This window comes from Vipera ursinii (assembly GCF_947247035.1).
Source record: "Vipera ursinii genome assembly, chromosome: 13".
Lineage (NCBI taxonomy): Eukaryota > Metazoa > Chordata > Lepidosauria > Squamata > Viperidae > Vipera > Vipera ursinii.
In genome coordinates, this window is record NC_139526.1 from 2,058,010 (window position 1) to 2,085,217 (window position 27,208).

Sequence of the window (27,208 nt, forward strand, 5' to 3'; positions counted from 1 at the left end):
CCTGGGAAGATCCTAGAAAAGATAATTAAAAAACAGATCTGCAAACAACTAGAAACAAACAAAGTAGCCAGCACGGGTTTGTTAAAAACAGATCATGCCAGACCAATCTGATCTCATTCTTCGATAAAGTGACCAAACTAGTAGACTAGCGAAACGCAGTGGACATAGTATACCTAGATTTCAGTAAGGCATTTGACAAGGTAAACCACAACCTACTCCTTGGTAAGAGAAGCAACCTAGAATTAAGGAGAAACTTCCTGACAGTGAGGACAATTAACCAGTGGAACAGCTTGCCACCAGAAATCATGAGGGCTCCATCACTGGAGGTTTTTAAAAGAAGAGACTAGACAATCACCTGTCTGAGACGGTATAGGTTCTCCTGCTTAAGCAGGGGGCTGGACTAGAAGACCTTCAAGGTCCCTTCCAGCTTCTATTCTATTCTATTCTATTCTATTCTATTCTATTCTATTCTATTCTATTCTATTCTATTCTATTCTATTCTATTCTATTCTATTCTACGTGATTTTGATTCTATGCCTCTGTTTATGCAACCAAGGATTGTATTAACTTTTTTGGCTGCTGCGCACACTGCTGCCTCATATTTAAGTGATCATCCCTCCCTCAAGATCTGTTTTTAACAAACCCATGCTGGCTACTAGTTATAACTTTGTTTGCTTCTAGTTGTTCGCAGATCTGTTTTTTGATTATCTTTTCTAGGATCTTCCCCGGTATTGATGTTAAACTGATTGGTCTGTAGTTTCCTGGGTCTGTTTTTTCCCCCCTTTCTTGAAGATGGGAACCACATCAGCCCTTTTCCAATCCTCAGGTGCTTCCCCGGTGCTCCAGGATTTTTGAAAGATGTGGTGCAGTGGTTCTGAGATAACATCTGCCAGCTCCTTCAGAACTCTGGGATGTAATCTGTCAGGCCCCGGTGATTTATATTCCTCAAGGTCGGATAGGTGTCCTCTTAGCATTCTTTTGCTTATTTTAATTTTTGTTTCTAATTTCTCTTTTGCGGTGGGTTTTTTTTTTTTTTGGTATGTTGGGCTATAATTTCTTTTTGTGTGAAGACTGATGCAAAGTATGAGTTAAGCAGCTCTGCTTTCTCCCTGTGGCCTGCTATTTCCTTCTTCTCTCTTTAGTGGACCTACAGTTTCCTTGAATTTTTTTTTGTTGTTGTTAACATGTTGGAATAAACTTTTTTTAAATTATCCATGATTTCTGTCTTTGTTCGTTCTGAGCCTTTGCTTTCCTGATTTCATCTTTGCATGTTCTGGCTGTCTGCTGATAATCAGCTTCAGCTTTCCATTTTTTGTATTTGTCCTTTTTGTCTTTCAGTTTGTCAGAGAGATCTTTGTGCAGCCATGCTGGTTTCTTCTTGAATTTCTTGTTCTTCTTTTTCAGTAGTACTGTACTGGTCTGGGCTTTCACATTTTTCAGAGTTTTCCACAGTTCTTGGATTGTTTTCCCCTTTAGGATTTTCATCCATAGGATCTTTCCTAGGTTCTCTCTGAGTTTGTTAAAGTCAGCTCTTTTGAAGTTCAAAGAGTATTGTATTGTTTTCTGTTGCTAGTGTTTGCATTATATTAAATTCCAGTATGACGTGGTCACTTTTGCCCAAAGTTCGGGCAACTTCAACTCCCTCTGTCACTTCTTCTCTATTAGTTAGAATTAAGTCCAGTATGGCTTTACGTCTAGTTCCCTCCTCCACCTTTTGGATGACAAAGTTGTCGGCTAGGTTGGTTAAGAATCTGTTTGATCTCCCACTCACTGCAGAGTTTGTCACCCAGTTGACATCTGGATAGTTGAAGTCTACCAATACTACTGTGGTGTGCTTTCTACATACATTTGTTAACTGGTTGGCAAAGAGTTCATCTATTTCTTCTGATTGATTGGGTGGCCTGTAATATACACCTATGGTAATGTGACTTTTTTCCCTTTTATATGGACTCATATACATTCTGGAGAGATTTTATCTTGGATCATGTGCATTTCTGTAGATACGCAGTGTTCTCTTACATATAGCGCATATATTGGTAGAGTGTCAGTCACTGTCCAGTCAGAGATGTGTGAATCGGGCAAATCTGTATTCCTCCTCTGTCACTCCTTCCTTACATGAAACACAGCAAAGTCTCTAAGCTGCCATACGTGTTCTTTTGATTTGCATCACATGTAAAGGCTGTCATGCAGGCCTGCTCTTGGTGTGGATGCTGTGCAGTGGTGACCTGCTACCGTCTGACATGCTCTCCCCTCTCTTCCTGTTGGCCTCTTGCTTGCCAGCAAGTCCAGGGATAGCAGGAGCAGATGCAGTGCCAGGTGGCCTCTCTGTTGCGCACTTTGGCCTCCTTGTGCCTGCCCAGCAAAGTTTGCGGGCCAATCGGACCGTTTAGGCTGCAGCCGGGGACTCCTAAGGGCTGGGTGCAGCTGGTACTCCCTTGTAAAGGGAATGGCTTCCTTTCACCACAGTCAGACTGGTGGCAAGAACGGCCTGACCGATCCATCCATCGATTGCTGAGATGATCACATGCACCCAATCTGCCCCGGGTGACTCTGCTAGTCCTTTGCAGACATCTGGAGGGCAGCCCTTGGCCCCAGGTAGGGCTGGCTGTGCCAATTTTGGCATTTGCAGGAAGGATTTTTACGGGTTTGAACTGGGAGAGCCAAGCCCATTTGTTACTCCATCTTTCCGGTATATCCATTTTCATCTGCATCTCCTCCTCAGCCAATGATCTACAGTTCCGGCTGCCCCCGTTGGCTGCACCATGTATACAACACTCTGGTTTTAGCCCTCTTGCGATCTTGTTTTCATTTAGGTATAATTGCTTAAACGTCTAGTGGTTTTACAAGATATTTTATAACATTTATAAAAGTGGTTTTATAATATATCATTTTATTACATGCTACCAAGAGTCACCTTCTGTAGGATGGGGTGTGTGTCATATAAAGTAGATAAATAGATAAGTTTGGGGACCCCTGGATAAACATAAAGATCAGCCTCTGCCTCTTGTTCTGTTATTGGTCCGGGGCACAAAGGGCTGAGTCTAGATTAAAATGAATCTGCTAAGACCCTTGTTTGGATTAGAGTAGCAGATAAACAAACAACTTGATCTAATTGCATCCTTTGGACCCCTTTGCTCAATCTCCAAATGTTTTGGATTACAGTTCCCATCCATCCTGGCTGTGGGCCATAGTCACTAGAGTTAGCAAAGACCCTGCAGAGCCTGGCTTTGCTCGCTGCTAATTCACATAGATGAATGATTTTCTCTGCAAAATTCTTCATGAATTTTGTGGAGAAAAATCTTGCAAGGTCTGTTTTTACACACATACACGCACACAGAGTCCACATAAAATTGAGGGGTAATCTTGTTACATTCTTAAATTAAACAAATTCAGCTTATTTTTTTTAAAAAGACAGGAAAACAAATTACTTCTGCCTTACAAATCCACCTTAAATGCAAAATCAGGATGTGGGGTGCAGGAAGTGCAGTAAGCAACTTGGCAGGGATCACATGGGGTACCCCAAGGATTATCCCTTGGCCAGACTGAAGACCCCTTCTCCCTTTGCCACGAGCCCCCGATTAACCTGCATCCTCACTTTTCTCGTTGCAGTTTGTTGCTTCGTTGTCCACAAGAGGTGCCATGAGTTTGTTACCTTCTCCTGCCCAGGGGCCGACAAGGGTCCTGCCTCCGACGTGAGTAAACTCAGCAGAGCTGGCCAGAAGGACGGAGGGAGGGGACAGTTGATGGGCAACACCAAAAGAGCCAGCCTGGGGTTGTGGTTGAGTCCCTGAGTCCACTCCCCACTGGGAATGCTCAGGGGGTGCTTTGGGGGCACGCTCCCTGGGGGAGGGAAGGTGGGCATGTGATTTACATGACCTAAAGGCAGAATGTACGTGGGTAAAGCCAGTTGGCTTCATTTGGAGATCTAAAAAAAAATAATCAAAATTGCACATTTTGTGTGGTTTGATTTGAACAGGAGGAAAGTTCACTACAGACTTGAATGTTCAGTCCTTGAACAGCTTTTGCAGCTGGTGTCCTTAATTCCATTCAAGTGCCTCGAATTCTCTCTCTCTCTCTCTCTCTCCCTCCCTCTTTCTCTCTCTCTCTCTCTCTCTCTCTCTCTCTCTCTCTCTCTCTCTCTCTCTCTCTCTCTCTGTGTGTGTGTGTGTGTGTGTGTGAGGGGGAAGGGGGTTAGCCCAAATCCATCTGCAAAAAAGAAGGAAAAACTAAGCCTGGAGAACAGAATGAAGGCCTTTCTGGAATCAGGACATCTAGTGAATCTCAGCACTCCCACGGAACATTTTTCTTAATTTACAGGGGTGTCTGCAGAGGGAGGGTAGCCCTGACGTGTAAAAGATGTGGGGGGAGGCTTTGACCGTATGGCCATGGGCACCATAGTGGTTTTTTTTTGCCCCCATCCCCTTTAGCCCATTCGCAGTTTGGCTTCCCCAGATATACTTTCTGTATTCTGGGTTTGGTTTTTAAAATACTGTTTTTAGTACGCACCAGGCTGAAAGGCAGAGTCCACTTTTCATGCCAAATGGATCCTCTCTGTTCAGGGGCCGTTTTCCTGCCCCCTCCTCCATTTCCTGTGGAACCCACCTGCCATGCTGGGGAGGGGGCTGCAGAATTTGGCCAAGAAAATCTGAGATGGAGCCATGATGGTGCAATGGATGGTTTGATCCAGGAGTGCTCTTGGCAACCCGTTTGTGGGAGCAACGAAAGAGGACTGCTCAAGCTGAATTGGAAAGTGCACAATTGCAAAACTTGTCAAAAAGGAAAATTAAACATTCAGAATCCTGAAAGTTTAGGAGGAAATGAAAAGTAAGTCTGGAGCCAAATGCTCCCATTTTTTTTGCCATACTCCGAACGTTTATACATATCTATAAATGGCACCTCGAGGCCCTTTGAGCTAGAAACCCAGCAATTAATTTAACAATAAAAACACAGATTCTGCTTTCAGCAGTCTTTAGAAAATCTGGAGAGAATCCACATTCTAGGCACCAAGCAAGGCAAGATGCACACACACACACACACACACACACACACACACTTTGAAGCGATGTGCTGTCAGTGGGGAAGAGCTAATTTCAGAGGCTGCCACCGTGATTGATGGGGAGGTGCTGATGAGCCTCTGTTCTCCAACTGCCTCTATTTTTAGTCTCTTTGGTGATGAACAGACCAAAATACAGCCAGATGATGGTCCTCACAGGACAGCTGCCAGGCAGGTGTGGAGCAGATCTTTCAAATGTTGACCGAGGTGGGTTGTCTGGTCAACTGAGTGCAGCCTGAAGCCTCCTCCGCTCTTTCCACCACTCGTGTCGCTTTTCCACCTGGAAGTGGGGAGTTGGGAGGAGGAGAGATTTTTTTCCCTGCAGTTCTCTCCCTTCCCCTCCTGTTTACTTGATCCTCGATCTTGAGCAGATTAGGGGATCCTGCAAGGGCTTCAGGTTCTCTGTGCTGGAGATAGGGATGGTGCTTGAAGGATGTGAATGAAGGTCACAGCATTTTTTATTTCTGGTGGAATCTGGCCCTGCACCCCTCCTCCTTCTCTCCACCTCCTGGCCCAGAGACAGATGCTGCCACTCTCCAATGTCAAGAAGTTTCTGGGTCATCAGATGACGGGTCCTCCACTCATCCGCCCCAGGCTACCTTCCATCCGAGTGTGGCATCTCTGATGCTCTGGAGAGGCCTCTTCTGTTGACTCAAACTGCTCCATTCCCGGGGTGGGGGGGCTGCTATGGTGGCAGAACGTGGTTCCTCATTCCCAACAGGCAGGGAAGGAGGCATTCCAGGAGACCAAGAGAGAACAGCTGCTTAGATAGTCTGTGTGGGAGAAAGAGAGCTAAGATGGCTCCTCCCCAAGTGTCCTCAGAGTATGTTTAGCGGTGCAAACAGTCTGCTTCAGTTGGGCAAGTTCTCTGTCTAGAGGCGAGGAACAATGGAACAAACTGCTTTGAAGAATCTCAGTGTGTCTTGCCTGGTCTTTGGTGTCTGACAACAGGTTCCAAATCTGAATGCGGGCAGACACCCAAGGGCCTCCAAAGGGCCTCTCCCACCGTTCAGAGGGCAGAACAGCCACATGCTGGTTTGGGGCAAAGATGGTGGCTTATTGCTGGTTTTGGTGGGAAGGCCTCATTGCTTCACTACTGGTAGCTGCCTGCCTTACTTCAGAGGAGTTGTGTGCTTTTTTAATGCCGGATAGATGGATGAAAAGGGGCATCCTGCAAGATTGGGAGATACAATAGTTAGAAGACCATCAAGTGCATGAGAGCAAATCAGATTTTAAAAAGGGCAAGAGAAGATGGATTGCTTCTTTCTTGACCCTAAGATCAGAGCAAGCACAAGGGTGAACACGCAAAGAGATTAGGAGGAATTTCCTACTGGTAGAAGCTCTCTAAGGCCTGGGACTGTTTTCGTAGTGCAGCATCACCTCTCATCCTTGGCAGCTTTCAGGTGGTTGGTCTTCAACTCCAGGCTCGCTGGCTGGGCATTCTGGGAATTGGGGTCCATCCATCTGAAAGCTGCCAAGGTTGAGAGGTGCTGGCCTGAAGCAAAAGTGAATTTGCCTTTCCCAATTTTTTTAAGGTGAGGCTGGAGGGCTAATGGTTGGAGAGGGCTAAGCAGAGTTTCTCCAGGTTTATATAGCTGCTGGGAGCTGGTTTTTTTTCCTGTTTTCCTTTTGCTATTTACAAAGAAAAATCCATAAAGAACCCCATGAAGACCATCGCTGTGGATTTCCACTCATTATTTAAATTTACAACTTACAAGGCAATTATGTGTGCACTTTACTTTTTTAATAAATAAGGAGGATATAGGATAGGTGAGGTTTTGCATTAAATAGTCACTTTATGTTGGAGCAAGAGAAAACAAATCTTCTATACTTATATTTGAAGAAAATGAAAGAAGAAAAATGATGTCATATTTATATGTTGCACATCAAAAATAGCAGTTTAATACAGATGTGAATCCTCATGTTTTCAACATTACTTTTAAGGCAAACTTGGTTAATGAATTTACTTCTGATATAGTCAGTGGTATTTTTCTCATCTTGGAGGTTAGTGATTCAACGGATTGTTAATGTACATTTTCCAGCATGACTTGGAGGAAAATATTCATTTTAGTTTGATGTACTTTCATACAGAAATCATATTTCAGGTATTAATTTCGCCATATTTCTCCTGTAATTCAGTTAATCTTGAAAAAAATATTTATTTTTTCTCTTGCCAACTTGCTTTGTCCATAAACAAAGTTTTCAAATTGTTACTTCAACTTTTTTGTCAGGAACACTAATTTTATTGCCTTGTAAATCCAGTTTTAGCTGATTTAAAAGTCAAAATATGTCAAGGAATCCACCATTGTTAACCAGTCAAATTCAAGAAATCTGTCTTTACTTTCAAATAGAACATCTTTTGCTGACAGAAGATGTCACTCCAAGAACAATACAGCTTCATCTTTCATTTTGAAGAGTTATTTAAAAAGGTTTCCCTTTGATAGTCATCAAACCTCAGGAGCTCGTGGTTACTCCCTAATTATTTGTGCAAAGCAGTACAATTTCTGACGTGTAAAGGATGAGATTTTGTGCAAGTCAAAACAATTGCACATTCCTGAAGAGTGACTTTGAAATGCGAGACCATATTTTTCACCACTGTTGCTTCCTCTAATGCTACCATGCACAGTCTGGAGGTTGACCCCTGAGAAATGGGGTCTTCTCCTAGCCCAGCAGCCATCTGAGTTCAATTTCTCTAGTCAATTCGAGTAATGGATTTACTGATCAGCTTAATCATTTCACCAGCACTTGTTCTTAGAACATAGAATAACAGAGTTGGAGGTAGCCTTGGAGGTCTTCTAGTCCAGGGGTTCCCAACCCCCAGGCCATGACCCACTACAGACTGCAGGCCATTCAGAACTGGGCCGTGGAAGTGGCGGGTGAGTGCGTGTGCTCGGCGGGTAGGCAAGTGCGTGCATGCAGCTTCATTTGTGCAAGTGGCGGGCGCACGTGCCCACCCGCCATACAGGCAGAACCATCTCCTCCCCCCTTGCTGGTCTGCAAAGCTGATATGGTTGGAGAGTATAATAATAATAATAATAATAATAATAATAATAATAATAATAATAACAACAACAACAACAACAACAACAACAACAACAACAACAATAAAGTTGGAAGGGACCTTGGAGGTCATCTAGTCCAACCCCCTGCTCAGGCAGGAAACCCTATACCATTTCAGGCAAATGGCTGTCCAGTCTCTTCTTAAAAACTTCCAGTGTTGGAGCATTCACAGCTTCTGGAGGCAGGTGGTTCCCCTGGTTAATTGTCTTGGCTGTCAGGAAATTTCTCCTTAATTCCAGGTTGCTTCTCTCCTTGGTTAGTTTCCATCCATCGCTTCTTCTCTTGCCTTCACCACTGCTCAAACACAGTCTCCTTCATCTTCATCTTATTGCTTGGATTTTTCCTTTCCCACGAGGGGTTTTTCATTGTCCCTGCTGAAATTCATATTGCTGGTTTTTGCCCATTGTTCCAAGATTTTCCTTAATTTTGATAGTTCAAACTCTTTCTGTCCACACTATTTATTTGTTTCTTCAATTTGTATAAATGCCCATCTCAGTTATGTTACTTGGGATGGCTCACGCAGTTAAAAATCTCCAAAAGCAGACACAAATAAATAACCAAACAATGGCAATAATAAATCACAAACACAATTAAAATCGTAAAATGCCGTCTATGTTTTAAAAATATTTTCTAACCCATCGTTCTACTACTTTCTAAGTACGCTGAATAGGCAAGACCTAACCGGAGGATAATATTTGTTTTAATTAAGGAAAAGAATCTAGAAACCCATTTGTATATTCTGAATGTTTGCATTTCAAATGGAATTTCAATTTGAGTACTGCTATATTTACACTTTTGCAAGCCAATTGCAAAACTCTTTGGAATACTGCTGCAATGATGTCCTCAGAAGGACAAGAATGTGATTAAGGCCAATAGAGGGCTGTTGGCCACAATGCTGTTTTAATGGATTTCTGCACTTGGGTTGGTCTAGATGACCTCTAAAACCCTCCCAACTCATATCTTCCACGATCCTCTGGAGCATGGCAGTTTGGTCCAGGTGAATTGCTCTGAGGGGATTCCTTATGTTCTGCTTGACTGACTGAACGAATGAACGAATGAATGAATGAATGAGATGGTCACCTGAACTCAGTCTGTAGAAAGAAGACACCATTTCCAAAAGGAAGCTGGCATAAGTAGGCCAAAGAAAGGGTGAGCCAAGAGCAAAATGAGATTCCATTTTCAAAATGTTCTTGGCTAAGCAGGGTTGCTGTGGGTCTGGCAAGTGTCACTTTGCTGACCAATAAGGGAGAGCGTGAAGGGAGGGGAAGCAAGCGAGCAAGCAGTGGAGGAACTGATGTGCAGCTCTGCCCTGTCAATGCCTCTTCTAGCACGCTGCAGCCTGGTGGCCAAGGCTGGGGAGATCCTGCTGCTTCGCATCTGGGCATGATAGTCTAACGAAAAGAAGGATTAGAGACATGATAGCAATGTCACAAAGAAGGGGGGGGGGTTTAACAACCTGTTCTGCAGAGCACCTGAAGGCAGGACAAGAAGCAACAGATGGAGACTAATCAAGGAGAGAAGCAACCTAGAACTAAGGAGAAATTTCGTAATGGTGAGAGCAATTAACCAGTGGAACAGCTGGCCTTCAGAAGTTGTGGGTGCTCCATCACTGGAGGTTTTTAAGAAGAGACTTGACAACCATCTGTCTGAAATATATAGGGTCTCCTGCTAGAGCAGGGGGTTGCACTATAAGACCTCCAAGGTCCCTTCCAACTTTGATGATGATGATGATGCATGGAAAGGAAAGCCTTTTCTTTCAGTGAGGCTCATATAGAAGACACCCTCCCCCCTGCTTCTGTTTCTGCTCTGCAATGCTACAAAGCCCCCAGCAACCCCTGTTCATTGGTTGGGAACAGGAATGAATCACATTTAATTCCTTTGCTATGACCGCTGTCTTTAGCTCTCGCAGACAGCACGTTTGACTCCGGTTTGATTCCAGGGAGATGATTGTTGTCCATTATAGCAGTTGCTAGAGGGTTGGAAATCTGGTGGCCAGGACCTCCTTCGCCTTGAGAGGGGCTTGATGGGGGGCACATGGTCTGCGATTCAAAGTAAATCTGCTCCTTTTGCATTCCTTCTGGACTTTGCCAGCTCCAGGACAGCCGCCCTGCCACTGGGAAGCCCTGCAGGACCAAAGGCTCTGGCTAATGCTCCAGTTAGCCTTATATTCTCTCTTGTTGCATGGCAAATGTTCCTTCCTCCTTGCTGTGAGCATCCTGAGGAGAAGATCCGGGAAAGAGTCTTGGCAGTTGCCCCCTCCCCTATTAAAGAGAGGGGAGCCACTGGAATCATCTCTCTCTCTCTTTATCTCTCTCTCTCTCTCTCTCTCTCTCCTGAAGGCAGCAGTGAGGGGAGACCGAAGACCCAAGGAACAGGCGAAGCATTTATCTTCATCTCTGTTTGTCCTCCATCTGCTCTCTGGAGGCCCCTTCGCCCACAGTACAGAGCTGCCCTCTTGGAACACCTGAAGCTGCTGCTCCTTCCGTGACTGCAGCGTCCATGGAGGGAGCAGCAGGCTCTGCTCCGGCCACGGCTGCCCAGTGGAGTCCAAATCTGCAGGAAGGTGCTCCTCTTGGCCCTCGTTGCCTCTGCTCCTTCTGAGGGGAGTAGATTCCCCCCTTTTCTGCCTGCTGCGGAGATGGAAGGGTCCTTCCTGCTGACCTCTTGCAGAAACAGGGAGCAGCCCAGGAACCACTGTAGAAAAGGCAGAAGAGTTTGTTCATTTATTTACTTATTGAATTTATTTGCCGCCCATCTCGTTTCAAAGAACTCTGGGCAACGTTGCAGCATAACAAGAAGTTGGCAGAATGGGGCTTTTTCTGAAGCTGGCTGGCTTGCTCTGCCTCCAAAGTGGCCCACCCTCCAGTAGTCCAGGGGCAGAAGAAGTGGCTGGTTCAAAAGGTGGCTCAGCTTCTAATCCCAAGTGTTGTAAGTCCAAATAATGTGTATTTTAACCAACTCTCAACAGAGAACTTTGGGACAGAATCATAATAGGTTATTTCCTCTGATGTCGTTCGATTGCAGGATATAAGAGCTCTTGATGGGACACCTTCCCAAGAGATCCCTCAGTCTAGAGAAAAACTGATTCGAGTCAGCCGTCCATAATTCTGTCACGGTTATGAAAGACATAAATCCTTCAGGAGCTCCAGAAATGTTGCCTCATCAGTACATCTGAGTAATCTGAGGCAGAGAGGAAAAAGAAAAGAAACTGGATTTTATTCCAGGTCCTGAACTGGTTGGAGGCCAGCCGTTCCCTGGTTAATTGTCCTCATTGTCAGGAAGTTTCTCCTTAGTTCTAGGTTGCTTCTCTCCTTGACTAGTTTCCATCCGTTGCTTCTTCTCCTGCTCTCAGGGGCTTTGGAGAAGAGCTTGGCTCCCTCTTCTTTGTGGCAGCCCCTGAGATATTGGAACACGGCTATCATGTCACCCCTGGTCCTTCTTTTCACTAGACTAGACATCCTCAATTCCTGCAACTGCTCTTCGTATGTTTTAGCCTCCAGTCCCCTAATCATCTTTGTTGCTCTTCTCTGCACTCTTGCCAACATATTTTTATATCAGGGTGAACAAAACAGGATGCAATATTCCAAGGCATTATAAAGTGGTGTTAACCACTTCATAAGTTTTATCAGAGTTATATATTGCTTCAGTGGCTAATCACCTCTGAGCAGTTTACAGTCTTAGTGTGGGCAAACTGGATTGACTCAGTAATATATAACTGTGATGAATAGATAATAGATAGATTGGATAAATACGCAAACAGGAAAGAAATAGAAGGCTACCTCAGTAGTCTGAGGAACCATAAAGTGGAAAAGGAAAATGTTGCGTTTCTTCCTCCTCTCCTGAAATAAACCAATTTTGATTGCTTTCCTAAATCTCCCAAATGTTGGGACAAGTTGAATTTCCGAGAGAGGCTGACTTAAGACATGCATGTATCTGCTTCTTACTAAAATGGAGCAATCTATTTAAACAGAAGGGGACGCGGTGGCTCAGTGGGTTAGAACGCTGAGCTTGTCGATCAGAAGGTCGGCAGTTTGGCGGGTCGAATTCCGAGTGCCACGTAGCAGAGTGAGCGCCTGTTACTCGTCCCAGCTTCTGCCAACCTAGCAGTTCGAAAGCACGTAAAAAAAATGCAAGTAGAAAAATAGGGACCACTACGGTGGGAAGGGAACAGCGTTCCGTGCGCCTTTGGCGTCTAGTCATGCCGGCCACATGACCACGGAGATGTCCTCGGACAAGCGCTGGCTCTTCGGCTTTGAAACGGAGATGAGCACCGGCCCCTAGAGTTGGAAACGCCTAGCACTCATGTGCGGGGGAACCTTTACCTTTACCTTTAATTAAACAGAGCATGTGGAAGATGCAGGGAAACTAATGACCAATACGGTCATTTCTGAAATATTATTTGTTGTTGAAAAATATGTCCCCCAAACAAGGAGAGCTGATGGCTGCTCTCGGTGCCTGGGGGGGGGGCTACCTTGGAGACTGAAAGGGGCCATCTGGCATCCGGCTTTCATCTCATTAACCGTTGCCGTGTGGTAGTTGACTTTTGGATTTGGCTTTGCTGGCTCTCTTCTTCTGCCTGATGCTAAATTCCTGCGCTCAGGAAACACATTTGTTGCACATGTGGGAGTAGAACTGGGGAGAGGCAGAGGTTGGGGCTCTGGACACATTTAATTTTAAACATGGCATTCCATGTGATTCTATTATTTTGGAAACCCCTCCCCCCCAACAACATGGTTTTCCTCTCCGCATGTAAAACAAATACCTTCAATGTATTTGCAGTTATATTTAGCTTTTGTGATGGGACAAGTTCCACGCTGAAAACTTATTCAGGAAAAACTCAAATGCACAACAAGCTGTGCTCTAGAGCAGCGATGGCGAACCTTTTAGAGACCAAAGCACAACCCAAAACCCGCTTATTTATTGCAAAGTGCCAGGGGCGTATCAGCATTATGGTGCCCTCGGGGAGGGGGCAGGGAGGCGCTTCTGAGTGCCGCCTCTGGCACGCAAAAAACAGGGGCGCAAAAATGGGCCACCGTGACTATAGAAGAATGGACTCTAAAGGTTTCTGACCTGGCAGAGATGGCAAAGATTTCGGCTTACTTGAAAGATCATTCGCAAGAATGTTATGTTATGGAGTGGAGAAAATGGATTGATTATATTCAGAACAAATATGGGACTAAAAAGTTTCATTTAGCATTTGAATAAGTTTCCTTTTCTTTTTTCTTTTTCTTTCTTTTTATATGTAACATTAGTATTGCTTGTAGCCATTTTATATGAGCTAGAGGGCGATAGAGTTAATAGTTTATTGTTTTTAGCATATGGATGTTTATGATTGTTCTTTGTTTTTATACCTTGTACTTAGCTCTGGGAAGTGGGGGGGAGGGGGAGTGGGGGGGAGGGATAGGGAGGGTTAGGTAGGGGTGGGGGGAGGGGGGATTGTTAAAGATAAAATGTACTGTAAAACTTTTCAATTAAAAAAAATGGGCCACCGTGCTGCAAGGCGCTGATACAAGGCGCTGCATCACGCAAGAACGGGGCAGGGCTAGTGAGTATCATGCAGGCACTGTCCCTGCCCCATTTGCAGCACGCGCATGCTTGCGGCCCCGTGCACACATGCATGCAAAATGCTTCCCCCTCCCTTTTCTTCCAGTCCACCAATCGACAATGGTTGGTGACCTCTGCTCTAGCACCTCTACTTGAGCTTCGCCTGCTTTGTGCTGGGTGGGAATCCTGCTCCAGGCGGCGGTGGCAGCCTGGTGGACCTGCGGCTGCCAGCCGTGGTGCGCGTGCCAACAGAGAGGGCTCTGAGTGCCGCCTCTGGCACGCGTGCCATAGGTTCGCCACCACTGCTCTAGAGTATGTACAGAGGCTGATTGGCTTCCATAACAGGTTTGTAAACCATGAAACACCTAGGGCTTTATAGCCCTTTTCTGTATCCTATCCATATAAACATAGAGCACGTACAATATCTAACCATGTTCTATGGAAAAATCAACCTTCCTTCCTTCCCTCCCTCCCTCGCTCCCTCATTCCTTCCTTTCTCCCTCCCTCCCTCCCTCCCCCTTTTAACTATTATCTCTTAGATATGATTTTATTAAAAGTGTGATTTCATTAAAAGCGCTTCAGTTTTCTTTCTCTCTCCCTCCCCCCTCCCCCCCCCCTCTCCATGCATATAGAGAATAGCACCCATTTTATTATTAGATGCCTTTTAGTTCCAGGCAGGTAATGCACATTAATTGCATCTTTTACCGGCTTGGAATCCTGAATGTCATTTGAGAAATGATGGAAAGCACTGCCAAATTGCCCCCGCTTGGGGGGAGCCGGTCCTGCCGGCTCTTCGTTCCGGGGGAGCTGGGGAGGGAATGTTGCACGCTGACATTTCCTTCGGGTTGCAGGCCCAGCGGAGGTTCTGCAGCCTGGCCCGATGACAGAAATGAGCAGGGGCCCCCCCTGAAAGAGCAGAATCTGCTCTGTTTCCTTCCCAGCGCGGTTCCAGGGCCACTTTCTAGTCTGGAGGGAGCCCAAAGAGGCTTCCTCCTGACTAAAGACTGCATGGCAAACAGGGTCACGTGGTGGTCTTCATGATAGGCTACTTAGGCACCCACCAGGAGCTTTCCAGGGGCAGATCCCAAGCAGCTCTGTGATTTATTCATATCAGAATTATGGGTGTAAAGAGACATTGAGTTATCCAACTCTAGGACTGCAAGGACCCCTCGGTGGAGAAGTGGGGCAGGGGGCAAAGCTCTTTTCTATTCCTTTGATTGACAGCCGGCTGGGAAGGTAGCCAGGCCAGAGAAGCGTTTGGAGGGAGCGAAATCTCTCTTTCTCTGGGGCGATACCCAGATGCAGGGCAGGGAAGCAGGAGGATGCCCAACACAGCCTGTCTGAGGGCCTCGGCTCTGCCAGCCCACCAGGACCTGGGGCGCCCCCTCCCCACTGCTTTTGAGGGGACCTCATATGTGAAATCCAAGGACAACTGTGAGTGAAACCTTTGGGAATCATTTCTCTTTCACATTGGCTAGGACAGGGATAGGCAACCTTGGCTCTTTTATGACTGGTGGACTTCAACTCCCAGAATTCCTGAGCCAGCTGTGCTGGCTCAGGAATTCTGGGAGTTGAAGTCCATGAATCATAAAAGAGCCAAGGTTGCCTATCCCTGGGCTAGGAGAACTTGGCTCCTTTTTGGTTAGCACAGCAGCTTCCTGTGCGGCATATTTAGAAGAGTTTCCTCCTCCCCAGTCTGGAATTCATCTCCAGACTAGACTCCTTCCAGCTGAGCTGCGCTCTGGAGGACCCCCTCACGGGCAGATCTACCTAATTTCCTGAGCACCGATATGGATGTGGCTCCCTCTGGGATGTTTTGCCAGCTGCCCATTCTAATCTGCAGCCCTAAAATTCCCTCCAGGCATTTAACCAGGCCTGACCCTGCTTATCCTCGGAGGGCAGAGTGGTCCCATTCGTGCTAGAACGGTCTGCTCCCTCCTCATCCTTGGATCCCATTCTGAGCTTCACGGGCTCTGATCCTAGCAGCTGCTAAAGATGGCGGCTCCTCGGTTGCTGAATGTATTTGTGATAGCTCGGGGTGCCGTTGTGGAGTCCCCTTCCCAGCCTCGGCCAGGCTTTTGCTGCTGGAGGGCGAGAGAGAGAGAAAACTCGGTGCTGCAGCAAACATGGACATGCAGGCAGGGAGCAGCAGTGGCAGCCAGGCTGGCGGTGGAGGTTGTCTGAATCCCAGGGAGGAGAGGGACTCGTGGACAGAGGAAGAAGGAGGGGGCCAGGCGGGGGGAGTGTGTAGGTGGGGGAATCTCTTCTGCTGTCACTTGGGGGAAAGGGGGTTCCCCCCACCTCCAATTATGCCTATGTAGCGCTATGTGAAGTTGGGGTGCTAAGGAAAATCCCCCCCCCCAGAAATCAGGCCATCTGGGTTTTCAGGCTTTCAGCTGAGCCACGTTCCAGACATTTGTACAGGGAGAACAGGGGCTGTCCTTACAGAATCGAAACGAAAATTGGTTTGAGGCTGTTCAGAAAGCAGAGACGCATGATCAGTTGGCATTGTGATCAGATACTCCTCTTCGCTTAGAAAAAAGAGGTCAGCGCTCAGGAAGAGGAGGGGGGGTCCCTGGGATAGGGAGAGGATGCCTGGAGGCGCACTGCACCCGCAGAATGTATTCCTGATCATGGAAAATAATCCCAGGCTTCAGTGACAGATTTGTGTGTGTGTGCAACGCGCAGAGAAAGATCGGTTGCTAAATGTGACCGGATTTTTTTTATAATGAGAGCAAAGCTGGAGCACTGGCCAAATGATTCAGCCCAGAGGAGGGAATAAAACAGGAGTCTCCAACCTCGGCCACTTTAAGATTTGCGGACTTCAACTCCCAGAATTCCCCAGCCAGCCATGCTGGCTGGGGAATTCTGGGAGTTGAAATCCACAAGTCTTAAAGTGGCCGAGGTTGGAGACTCCTGGAATAAAATAAAGATGTGTGACGTCCCCCTTGGTTGTTTAATGTCTCTAGAGATGGATGAATGCTTGCAGGGATGTTACGGTTGTGTTCGCAATGGAAACCGGCATGTGTTTGCTTTATAGGCAGACAATGCCCTGCTGTTGGCTGAGTATCCAAACGATTTGTGGCAGACCTCGCAGAGATCATATAATGCGATGAGTATGAAAAAGTTGGTAGTCGGACAGGGGTGAATATATCTTCGGTTATGGACCGGTTTCTTTTCTGAATACTGATTATAAAATATTTACAATTGTAACTGACAGGATGAAAAGTGTCTTGCAAGACTTTATATATGAAAATTAATGTGGCTTTTTAATCCAGCGTCAATTGCTTCTGGGAATAATTCAAGATGCTGGTTGTCACCTTTAAAGGGCTTCATGGCTTAGTCCCTGGTTACTTGAATGGCTGCGGGATTTGGGTTTGGCTGGTCTAAAGAAAAGAAGAAACAGGGGCGACATGATAGCAGTATTCCAGTATTTGAGGGGCTGCCACAAAGAAGAGGGGGTCAAATTATTCTCCAAAGCACCAGAGGGGAGGACAAGAAACAATGGTTGGAAACTGACGAAAGAGAGAAGCAACCTAGAATTGAGGATAAAGTTCCTAACGATGAGGACAATTAACCGGTGGAACAGAAGTTGCCTCCAGAAATCGTGGGTGCTCCATCACTGGTGATTTTTAAGAAGAGGCTGGACAGTCACTTGTCTGAGATGGTATAGGTTCTCCTGCTTGAGCAGGGGGCTGGACTAGAAGACCTTCAAGGTCCCTTCCAGCTCTATTCTATTCTGCTTCCTGTCAGGTCCTCTCAGACCTCATTCTTGGGGCTCTGCCATTCTGTTGAGGGGGAGGCTTCTCTCTGTTGGGAGGGGGCAAAGTCTTGTGGGCTCTGGGATGTATTTACTTTGTTCTCTTCATCTTTGATGTATCTCTTTGGGTGTGAAAGGGGGGCGAGGAATGTGCCTGGGGCCATCTGCCTTATCTCTACTTTGCTGGGAAAAGACTGGGAAGAGACTGCAATGGCTGAGTACCTCGCTCCAGTTCCCAAAACAACTTCACACCTGTGGATTGGCTAGAATCGAGCTGGACAGTTGTGCACTGGGGAGGGATTTGAAAGGGGAGTTTTAATTTAACTTTTCCCGTGGGAATTATTCAGATCTTGCCTTGCCTTTCTGCTTTCACTATCTCTCAATAAAAAGTTCTTGCTGAGGGAACTTATCAAGAGTTCTGCTTTCTTGGGAGTACTAGCTGAGGCAGGACCTTACACTTCCTCTCCCCAGTTGCTTCTGCCTGTCCTATCCAATCTGGCAGGAAGGGCAAGCTCTGGGTTCCGTCAGCTGGTAAACCCCACAAAGAGAGCCTTTTGTGCCGTGGTCCCCCTCCTTTGAAAGATCATCCCACTGAAATTAAGACCGGCCCCATCCCTGTTGGCCTTTCATGAGGCCTTGAAAATGTGGCTTTATGCTCAAGTCTGGAGCCCTGGGCCTGGGTTAGCACCTGTCTCCTGGTTGCACGGATAATGGATCAGATCGTGCCCAGTTCCTAGATGTATTATTTTTGTTTTTATTTGCTTTATTGCAAACCACCTAGGAGTCCCCCTGCAGATTTTACTCCACTACTTATGACTCTGGGGGGCGCTGCTCGTCTCCGTTTCAAGGCCACTGAGCCAGCCTGTTGAAAGACATTTCCACAGTCTTATGGCCAGCATGATGTCATGGAGTGCTCGGTACCACCTATTAATCTACTCGCATTTGCATACTTTCAAACTGCTAGGTGGGCAGGAGCTGAGCTGAGGACGGGAGCTCACCCTGTCACGTGGCACAGGTCTCAAACCTGGGCTGCTGGTTCTCTAGGCGACGAGCCCAGCATCTTAACCACCATGCCACCCCATAGGCCACCTAGAGTAGAGTAAAAATGAGATGGTTTTAAAATTAATGATGAGAAAATAAGGATGTTAATAAAAAGTATGAGATGGATTATTAAAAAGAATTGATTGCTAAAACTGAGTTTCAGATAGAAAAAAGTAAAATGCTTTGACATTATTGTTACTAATATAAATTCTGTATTATTTCATACTTCCATATTTTCCATCCTTAGTTTGGATGACAGAGTGGATGTTGTTGAGAAGCAAGATGAGGTTGGAATTAAAAGGACACAAATGAAGTTTTTCACATGGCTTTTTATTGTTCGATAAAGTTAAAGTTAATGTTAGATTTTAAAAACCATTACATTAGAAGTACCATATTAAGAATAGGGAATAAACTCCAGTTGTGTCCGAAAATACCTTTATTGGTTTTCAGCAAAGAAGCTTTTTATAGGAAAAAACAAAGGAAAATGTTTAAACTGTCAAGATTTGTTAGTACAGGAACATGGAGAAATCAAGAAAACAATTCACTGCAGAGGGATTTAGTTTTCAATGGTTTTCATATGTACAATTAACAGGAGGATTTAATATAGCTAGAAAGTAAAAGAAATTATCTAGTCCAGGGGTCCTCAACTCCCAGTCTGTGGACCAGCACCGATCCACAGCATGCCAGCAACCAGGCCACACAAACAAGCAAAGCCCCATCTGCGGGATGCAGGTAGCACACAAAACCACGCACTCTCCGGTCCGCGGAAAAACCTTTCTCCATGGCACCGGTCCCTGGTGCCCAAAAGGTTGGGGACCTCTGATCTAGGATGTATAAAGTTATACTAGTCAGTAATGGAAATATGAAAAACCTGAAGGGGCATATGCATGGTGAACGTGTGAAAAAGTGAACAAAAAATGGATACAAATGCATAGGATAAATATTCAGATGAAATCAGAACTTTTTTATTGGGACTTATGGATAAACAATTAAAAAAACATAAAAGTTTGGTTTTGTATATGGTAATTGCAGCAAGGTGAATATATCTACATAATAGAGGAATAATTGAAAACCACAGTGGAGAAGTAGATTAGGATGATGTCAGAATTTGCAAAAATGGCATAACTGAGCTGTTGATCAGGGATAAAACAATAAGTACTTGTATAAAAGATTGGAAATCTTTTATGGTCTTTTTGCTGAAAATGGAAAAAAACCCAAAATTTTGATTTCTGAATTTGCTGATTAAAAAGGGTTGAATATGGGAAGAATATACCGTAACCAAGTAATGTCATCTTAAAGAGGGAGGCGGGATAATAAGTAACTGCCGTAAAGAAGATCCGAATTCGCTTCTTTAAGCAACTTTTCCTTTCTTTATCTGAATTGTCTCTCACACCTTTTATCTTTTTGCTTTTTCCTAACTGCTTCTCTCTTTGGTCAGGTTCCAACCATTGTTTCTTGTCCTGCCCTCTGGTGCTTTGGTGAATAACATGACCCCCTCTTCTTGGTGGCAGCCCCTCAGATACTGGAATACTGCTATCATGTCTCCCCTATTTCTTTTTTTCTTTAGACTAGCCAAACCCAAGTCCCACAGCCGTTCTTCGTATGTTTTAGACTCCAGGCCTTTAATCATCTTAGTTGCTCTTCTCTGCATTTTTTCCAAACTCTCAACATCTTTTTTGTGATATGGTGACCAAACTTGGCTGCAGTATTCCTGGTGTGGTCTTGCTAGGGTTTTATAAAGTAGTACTAATACTTTATGCGATCTTGATTCTATGCCTCTGTTTATACCACCCAGGATTGTATTGGCTTTTTTGGCTGCTGCTGCACACAGCTGGCTCATAGTCAAGTGATCGTCCACTAGGACTCCAAGGTCCCTCTCACAGTTACTGTTTTTAAGCTAGGTCTCACCTAATCTGTACTTGTACCTTTGATTTTTCCTGCCTAAATGTAACATTTTGCTTTTCTCCACATTGAGTCTCATTTTGTTGCATAGGGCCCATTGTTCAGGTTTGTCAAGATCTTTTTGGATCCTGAGTTTGTCTTCTGGGGTGTTGGCTACTCCTGTCAGTTTGGTGTCATCTACAGATTTCATGAGTTTCCCTTCAATTCCCTCAACTAAGTCATTTATGAAAATATTGAAGAATACTGGGTCTAAGACAGAACCTTGTGGTACCCCACTGTTTACTTCTCTCGATGTGGATGTAGTGCTGTGAGGACTACTCGTTGAGTACAATTTGCCAGCCAGCTACAGATCCATCTGGTGGTGATGTTGTCTATCCCACCTTTTTCTAACTTACCAAGGAGTAAGTTGTGGTCTACTTTATCAAATGCCTTACTGAAATCTAAGTATACTACTTCCACAGTATTTTGCTAATCTACTAATTTAGTCACTTTGTCAAAGAATGAAATAAGATTGGTTTGGCATGATCTGTTTTTAACAAACCCGTGCTGGCTATCCGTTATGACTTTGTTTGCTTCTAGATGTTCGCAGATCTGTTTTTTGATTATCTTTTCTAGGATCTTCCCATGTATTGATGTTAAACTGATTGGTCTGTAGTTTCCTGGGTCCGTAATTGATCTTTCCTTTTTGTAAGATACAAGCCAACCCTTCTTTCATTTCTGTTGGGACTCAGCAACTTGTCGCTCTATCTTTGACAAATGAACAAGGACACCTTGGGGCTATTTCTGCTGCTGAGAGCAACTTATTTGTCCTTGATGGGTCTTCCATCACCCCATAACGAAACAGCCTGTTGGAAGCCAAGAAAGACTGTGTTCCTGCAGTCCTTGGATCCCCACGTATGGTTGGACGGGCAAAGCAGCCACTCTCGGCACTTTCCCCAGCATTGAGGACAGGATGTTCAAAAGGGCCCTGGGTATTTTGTGCCTTTCTGACTTATATATTATACCTTTATTACTATAGTTGTCATTCCCAAACCTATTGTTGTAAGCTGCCCCAAGGAATCCTTGCTTTGAAGGGTAGTGAACAAATACACTTTATTGGAACATGCTTTAAAATATTCCCAGTTTGTTCTTCCAAACCTCAGTCTCTGACTCTGTTATCAACAGGGCTTAGGAGCAGGCAGTCTTAAAGACAGAGATGTATGTCCCAAACTATGCAACGAATCCTTCCTCTGGTGCAGTGGAAGTGGTTGCTCATTGGATACCTGGATAGTTACTGGCTTTTTTATGCAGCCCAGACTAGGGCATCTCCTCACACTTTGTTACTGGGAGATGGAGGCTCTGGGCCAGCAAAGACCTTGGCCTCTTGATCAGGTGGCGTTGCTGATTGTTATCCATTTGCTGGAGTGTATTTAACAGAACAACAGAGTTGGAAGGGACCTTGAAGGTCTTCTAGCCCAACCTCCTGCTCAAGCAGGAGACCCTATGCCATTCTAGAAAGTGGCTGTCTGGTCTCTTCTTTTTAAAAAAAAATGTTTAATTTTCTAATTTTACATTTAGGTATTTAAAAAGCAATGTGGCAGCTGAGTTAAACTGATAATTTAATAACATACAAGTATCTTTAGTACAAAGGGATGCGGTGGCTCAGTGGGTTAGGACGCTGAGCTTGTCGATCAGATGGTCGGCAACTTGGCGGGTCGAATCCTGAGTGCCGCGTAGCAGAGTGAGCGCCTGTTACTCGTCCCAGCTTCTGCCAACCTAGCAGTTCGAAAGCATGTAAAAATGCAAGTAGAAAAATAGGGACCACCCCGGTGGGAAGGTAACAGCACTCCGTGCGCCTTTGGCGTCTAGTCATGACCACGGAGACGTCCTCGGACAAGCGCTGGGTCTTCGGCTTTGAAACGGAGATGAGCACCAGCCCCTAGAGTTGGAAACGACTAGCACGCATGTGCGGGGGAACCTTTACCTTTATCAAACTACTACATTAAATATTCCCTCTCTTTTCCCCTTAGTATCTACTGTCTCATGCTAACTAATACAACTCTTATTATATCAATTAAATAAAAGTAACATTCTTACTTTTAACAATAATTTTTAGCTTATACATATCCTGGTTATTTTAAACATTCAGTCTTTATAGACCAGGGGTGTCAAACTGCCAGCCTGCAGGATAGACGTGTCATCCCAAAACCACGCCCACCCCATTGCCGGCAACGGAGAAAAAGCTCCGATACGTTGCGTGACGTCATGTGACATCACGAGTTTGACATGTCTGTTATAGACAATCAATGTCTTAATTAGTTTTTCCTAATTTTTAGTTTCCCATTAATATTTAAATTTAACATTTAATATTTATAATTTCCAAATTTTAAATAACTAAAGTTCCCTTTATCACAATTCATCATAAAATCTAATATTCAGGATACATGTCTTATCTATTTAAATATATTCTATTTCTCACCATCTTACACCAACTAATTAATAATAGAGTATAACATTATTTTCTATTAATTTCCAAATGTCTTTAGTAACCAAAATTTCTCTTGTTTCAACATTAAATACTATAGATCTCCCTCTGTTATTATATATATTGTTTGAAATAGAAAAGGCAATCTGGTTGCCATTTTTTTGGAAGGGCTAACAAATCGTCTCTATTTTTCCATCTCAGGGTAGTTGTCCTGACATGTTTATCTTCCCTTCAATCTGTTTTTCTTCTTAGTGATCTTTGTTGCTCTTTTCTGCACTCTTTCCAGGGTCCCAACATCTTTTTCATAATGTGGTGACCAAAACTGGATGCAGTATTCCGAGTGTGGTCTTACTAAGGCTTCATCTGAAATGCCTCTTAGATCAAGAACACATCCAACTGGTTCACCTTCTTTAGAAGAAGCCCAGAAGTCAAGAAGGGTGAAGGAGCCCAACATAAACTTGACCCTTGATCTTCCACTGTTGTGCCCCATGCTGCTTGCCCTCTTACAAGACTGTCATCTTCCTTGGAAGCAGAGATGTTTCTCTGAATACTGTAGCTTAATTGGTGATCTAGGCTCTGTCTGACGGTTGCTGAAAAGAGGTTAATTGTTGTTAACCCCCATTTTTTCCCCTGGCTTCTCGTTACTCAGTTGTCAGCCCAGCCATTCAAAGGAGCATCTGGAACATTAATGAATTGGAGGCAAGGTTGCTTTAGACTGAAGATTCTGTAGATTTTGAAGCAATTAACTTTGCTAAAGCTGCTGCCCAAAGAATCGCCGTTCAGCAATTTGAGAAAGTGAAATTCTATTAGAGCTCCGTCTCCCCAAGGTTGGAAGGTTTGCTACCTTGATTAGGTCGGCCCAGATTCGTTGACAAGAAGGCCCCGGGGTTCGGTCCCATCACTCCAACTGCCTCTTGGCCTTCAAGCTAATCCCACTTCAAAATCTCATTTTCTCATAAAGCCTCAGAGCTGCGGCCTGCTTTCCCTCACAGTGGCAGGTAGGTTTCTCCCCTCCCTTCTGCTGGTGTTGCAAGAAGCAGAACAGGCAATTCTTCCCACAAAGGAAGCCTTGCATTGGGGGAGGGGAGTGGGAGTCTTGTAGACATGCATTGAACTGCACTTCCAGGCAGTTTCTGGACCTTCGGCTCTACATCCTAGCTAGCAGATCCAGGACTGCTCTCTGCTCTCTCCTCTGGGTCCCAAGCAGAGCTGGCACAGATGCGCAAGTGCAAAGCCCCTGGCCTTGGCCTCTGCCTGCTCTTGTGCTGCTCTGCTCAGTCAGCACATCCTTTTCCGTAAAACAGGCTCCACCTGGCAGCCTCCTTAGAGAGGTTGTGTGCCTGTGAAGTAACATCTTCCATAAATAAACAGAATAACAATACAACAGAGTAGGAAGGGACCTTGGAGGTCTTCTAATCCAATCCCCTGCTTGACCCTAGACTATTCCAGAGTAAATGCTGTCCACTCTCTTCCAGTGGAGTTTCTGCTTTGGGCTTAAGCAGGGTGCTGGCACGATCCCCTCGGGAGGAACTAGAGAGAAACCTTGACGGACCTTGTCCTGAAGGTCCTTTTGCTAACAATCGCCTGCATGGATCATTCCCTTGTCCTAAGGCAGTGAGGTGGCCCCTTCTTGGCTGAATCACTTCCCTCCGTTGCTTCTCCCTTGTGCCTCGGGTCATACAAAATCTGACTAGGAGGAGGAAGAGGCAGGATGTCTTTCGGGGCTCACGCGGGCCAAATATTGGGACTAAAACACGGGAGATGGGAATTGTAGACCAAAGCGTTTGGGAGGCAGCAGATTGGGAGAAGAGTGGTAAGCCATAGCCTGGTGCCTGTTGGATCAGAGGGCCTCGGCCCAAATCCCTGTCCTTGTTCGGGAAGGGCTCAGTGAAGTGAGGGATGCGAGATTTTTGCCTTTCACCTTCCCTATAAATGTTCTGCTTGGTAAGATTTTAGGTTCTTCAAGGTTAAATGCTGGTCAACGACTGAAATCAAGAGACTTGACTTAAACATTAAGTAATAGACACTAAATGATTTCTCACTGGTGTTTTGCCTTTCAAGTAATGAAAGGTGGACAGTGTTGAAATGGAAGAAAGTTCAGGCTCGGGTGGGCAGCAGCTTCTGGCCTTGGCTCCCAATCACAGAAGCGGGCCTCCCGGGCAGACCTTGAGCTGAGTTGATGCAGCTCATGCGAAGACAGGCGTGGAGTCCTTCAAACTGGCCACAGGCTGTGGCTGGTGGCTGCTTCCTGACAGCGACCCTGAGTGAAAGCTGAGCCTGTTTTCACTCCCTGGAGGGTTTGTTTAGAGAGCGGCCTTAGTGTGAGATTGCATCCGGCTCCTGGGAAGACTGGCCGCTTGCAGAGACAGGGCCTTGAATTATGAAAATGCTCAGGAGATCGTTGATCAGGGCTTTCATATTTCCCCAGCATTTTTTCCACGGCAAAAAGAGTTTTCCCCACATTTTAAAGATGCTTTCCAATTTATGTCAAACCACGTTTTGGAGCTCAGTCACCGATAACACTGGAACTGCTTTACGGGGGCGCCTTTTCAATCCCCCTCCGCAGGCCTCCTTTGCTGGACCCAGTTCCTGGTGTAAGGGATGCTCCATCTGAGAGAGAAGTGGGATTCAGCCAGGGAGACTCCAGACATCCTGGAACTGAAGCCCAGAAAGAGTAGATTGCACCCATGCAAGGGTCACTGAATATGCCTCTGTCTTTGGGAAAATAAATGAAAAACCACTTGTTTTGCACCAGAACGAATGAGAGCGATTGAAAAACTGCAGCAGAGGTTTCCACCATGAACAGCAATCGCCATGGTAATGTTGCATACCAGCAGGCAGCTACTTGTGGATGTGGGAGACCCTGCTGAGGGGGCCCTTATCTGACCTGACCGTTCTCTTTTCCCCCAGGACCCTCGGAGCAAGCACAAGTTCAAAATCCACACATATTCCAGCCCAACGTTCTGCGATCACTGCGGCTCCTTGTTGTACGGACTTATCCACCAGGGGATGAAATGCGACAGTAAGTCCCAGCCAGTGAGGTCTGGTCCCAGGGAAAGAGCCTGCTCCACTCACCTGTTCTTGCAGGGGCCCTTGTGAGCATATCAGAGCAGGTGGGAGAAACGGGAAGAGGGGTTCCTTGCATGCGGGAGCTGATGGTCTGGGCAGCTGCAGCTCTGGCATCCTGGCAAAATGACGAATGAGCAGAGAATAGAGCTGCCTCGGAGGAAACAGACGAGGTTGGGGTGTGTGTGAAGGCAAGGAAGCAGCTGCCAGTCTGGTCTCTCACCCGTTGCAGGCAAGGAGTCTCTCTGTGTGGGAACATCCCTGTCCTTTCCTAACGTCTATGTAGATTCTCAATCATCCAGACCGTGGTTGCCCCAAAGGCGCTTTTTCCAAAAGGCACCTGGACTTTCTTGGTTTTTTTCCTCCGAAGATCTTTCACTTCTCTATCCAAGAGATTCTTGGATGAGAAGTGAAATGTTGTCAAGAGGAAAAAACCAAGCCAGTCCAGCTGCCTTTTGGAAAAAGAGTTTTTGGGTTCACAATTCCCTGCTACTCCTTTATGCAGATATGAGTGGTGTGCCAGCCTTCTCCTTCCTGCACTGAACATGTGGGGCAAAGCTGCCAGGCACATCAGGGGTGAGGGGTAACCTCCAGAGCCGCCCTGCCCTAACTCCTTTGAAATGCTTGGCTACCGTGCCACCAGCCCAGCTGCAGAGGGCCGGCTGCTCCCTGATTGGTGCACTGTACAGGGGCACAGCCGTGCACAGGGGCCAGACCTGGGCTGTCGAAGGCAAGAGCTGCTGTCTCCTGGCACCCTCAGAGCTTCTTCCTAAGACTTGGTGCAGAAAGCCTGCAGACCAGCTTCATCCCTTGACACAAATCAGAGCCAGAAGGTCCCTGTGTGAACAGAGCCTGGGACTCAGGTTTCCTGCCTCTGGAATTGCTACCGGAGGCACGGCCGTGCTTTTGAGGAATGGCAAAGCCTCTCCCTGCCCATAATGCCACAGGCTGTCTTACCAGGAGTCCCATCGCCGACTAAGCTGGAGCAGCACGTCCAGCAGCCTTCTGGGCTGGCTTCTGCAACTCGACAGGTAGTCATATTTACATGTTGCCCAGTACCCTTAAAGATCTTCTCATAAATTATTTAGATGAGGAGATGGAAGAGGATCTCATCCAATTGGCAGGTAACACCAAGCTAGGGGGAATAGCCAAGACTTTAAAAGATAAGATTTAGAAGGATCTTGACAAGCTTGAATATTGGGCCCTAGCCAACAAAATGCAGTTTAGTGTTGAGAAAAGTAAAGTTTTACACTAAGGCAAGAAAAATCAAATGTACAGACAGGTACAGAATAGGTGGCACCTGGCTCAGTAGTAGTGA

General features: G+C 45.7%; 1 protein-coding gene across 2 annotated transcripts in view; it reads left to right on the forward strand.

The window, feature by feature from the left end:
* PRKCB (protein kinase C beta) overlaps positions 1-27,208 on the forward strand; it is a gene marked incomplete at its 3' end in the record, with an annotated part of 194,006 nt that overhangs the window by 55,509 nt on the left and 111,289 nt on the right. For both annotated transcript variants that reach the window (XM_083373128.1, XM_083373127.1), the window contains exons 3-4: positions 3,610-3,692; positions 25,735-25,846. In XM_083373128.1, the coding sequence (XP_083229254.1) occupies positions 3,610-3,692; positions 25,735-25,846 (195 nt within the window). The remainder of the gene's footprint in view (positions 1-3,609; positions 3,693-25,734; positions 25,847-27,208) is intronic.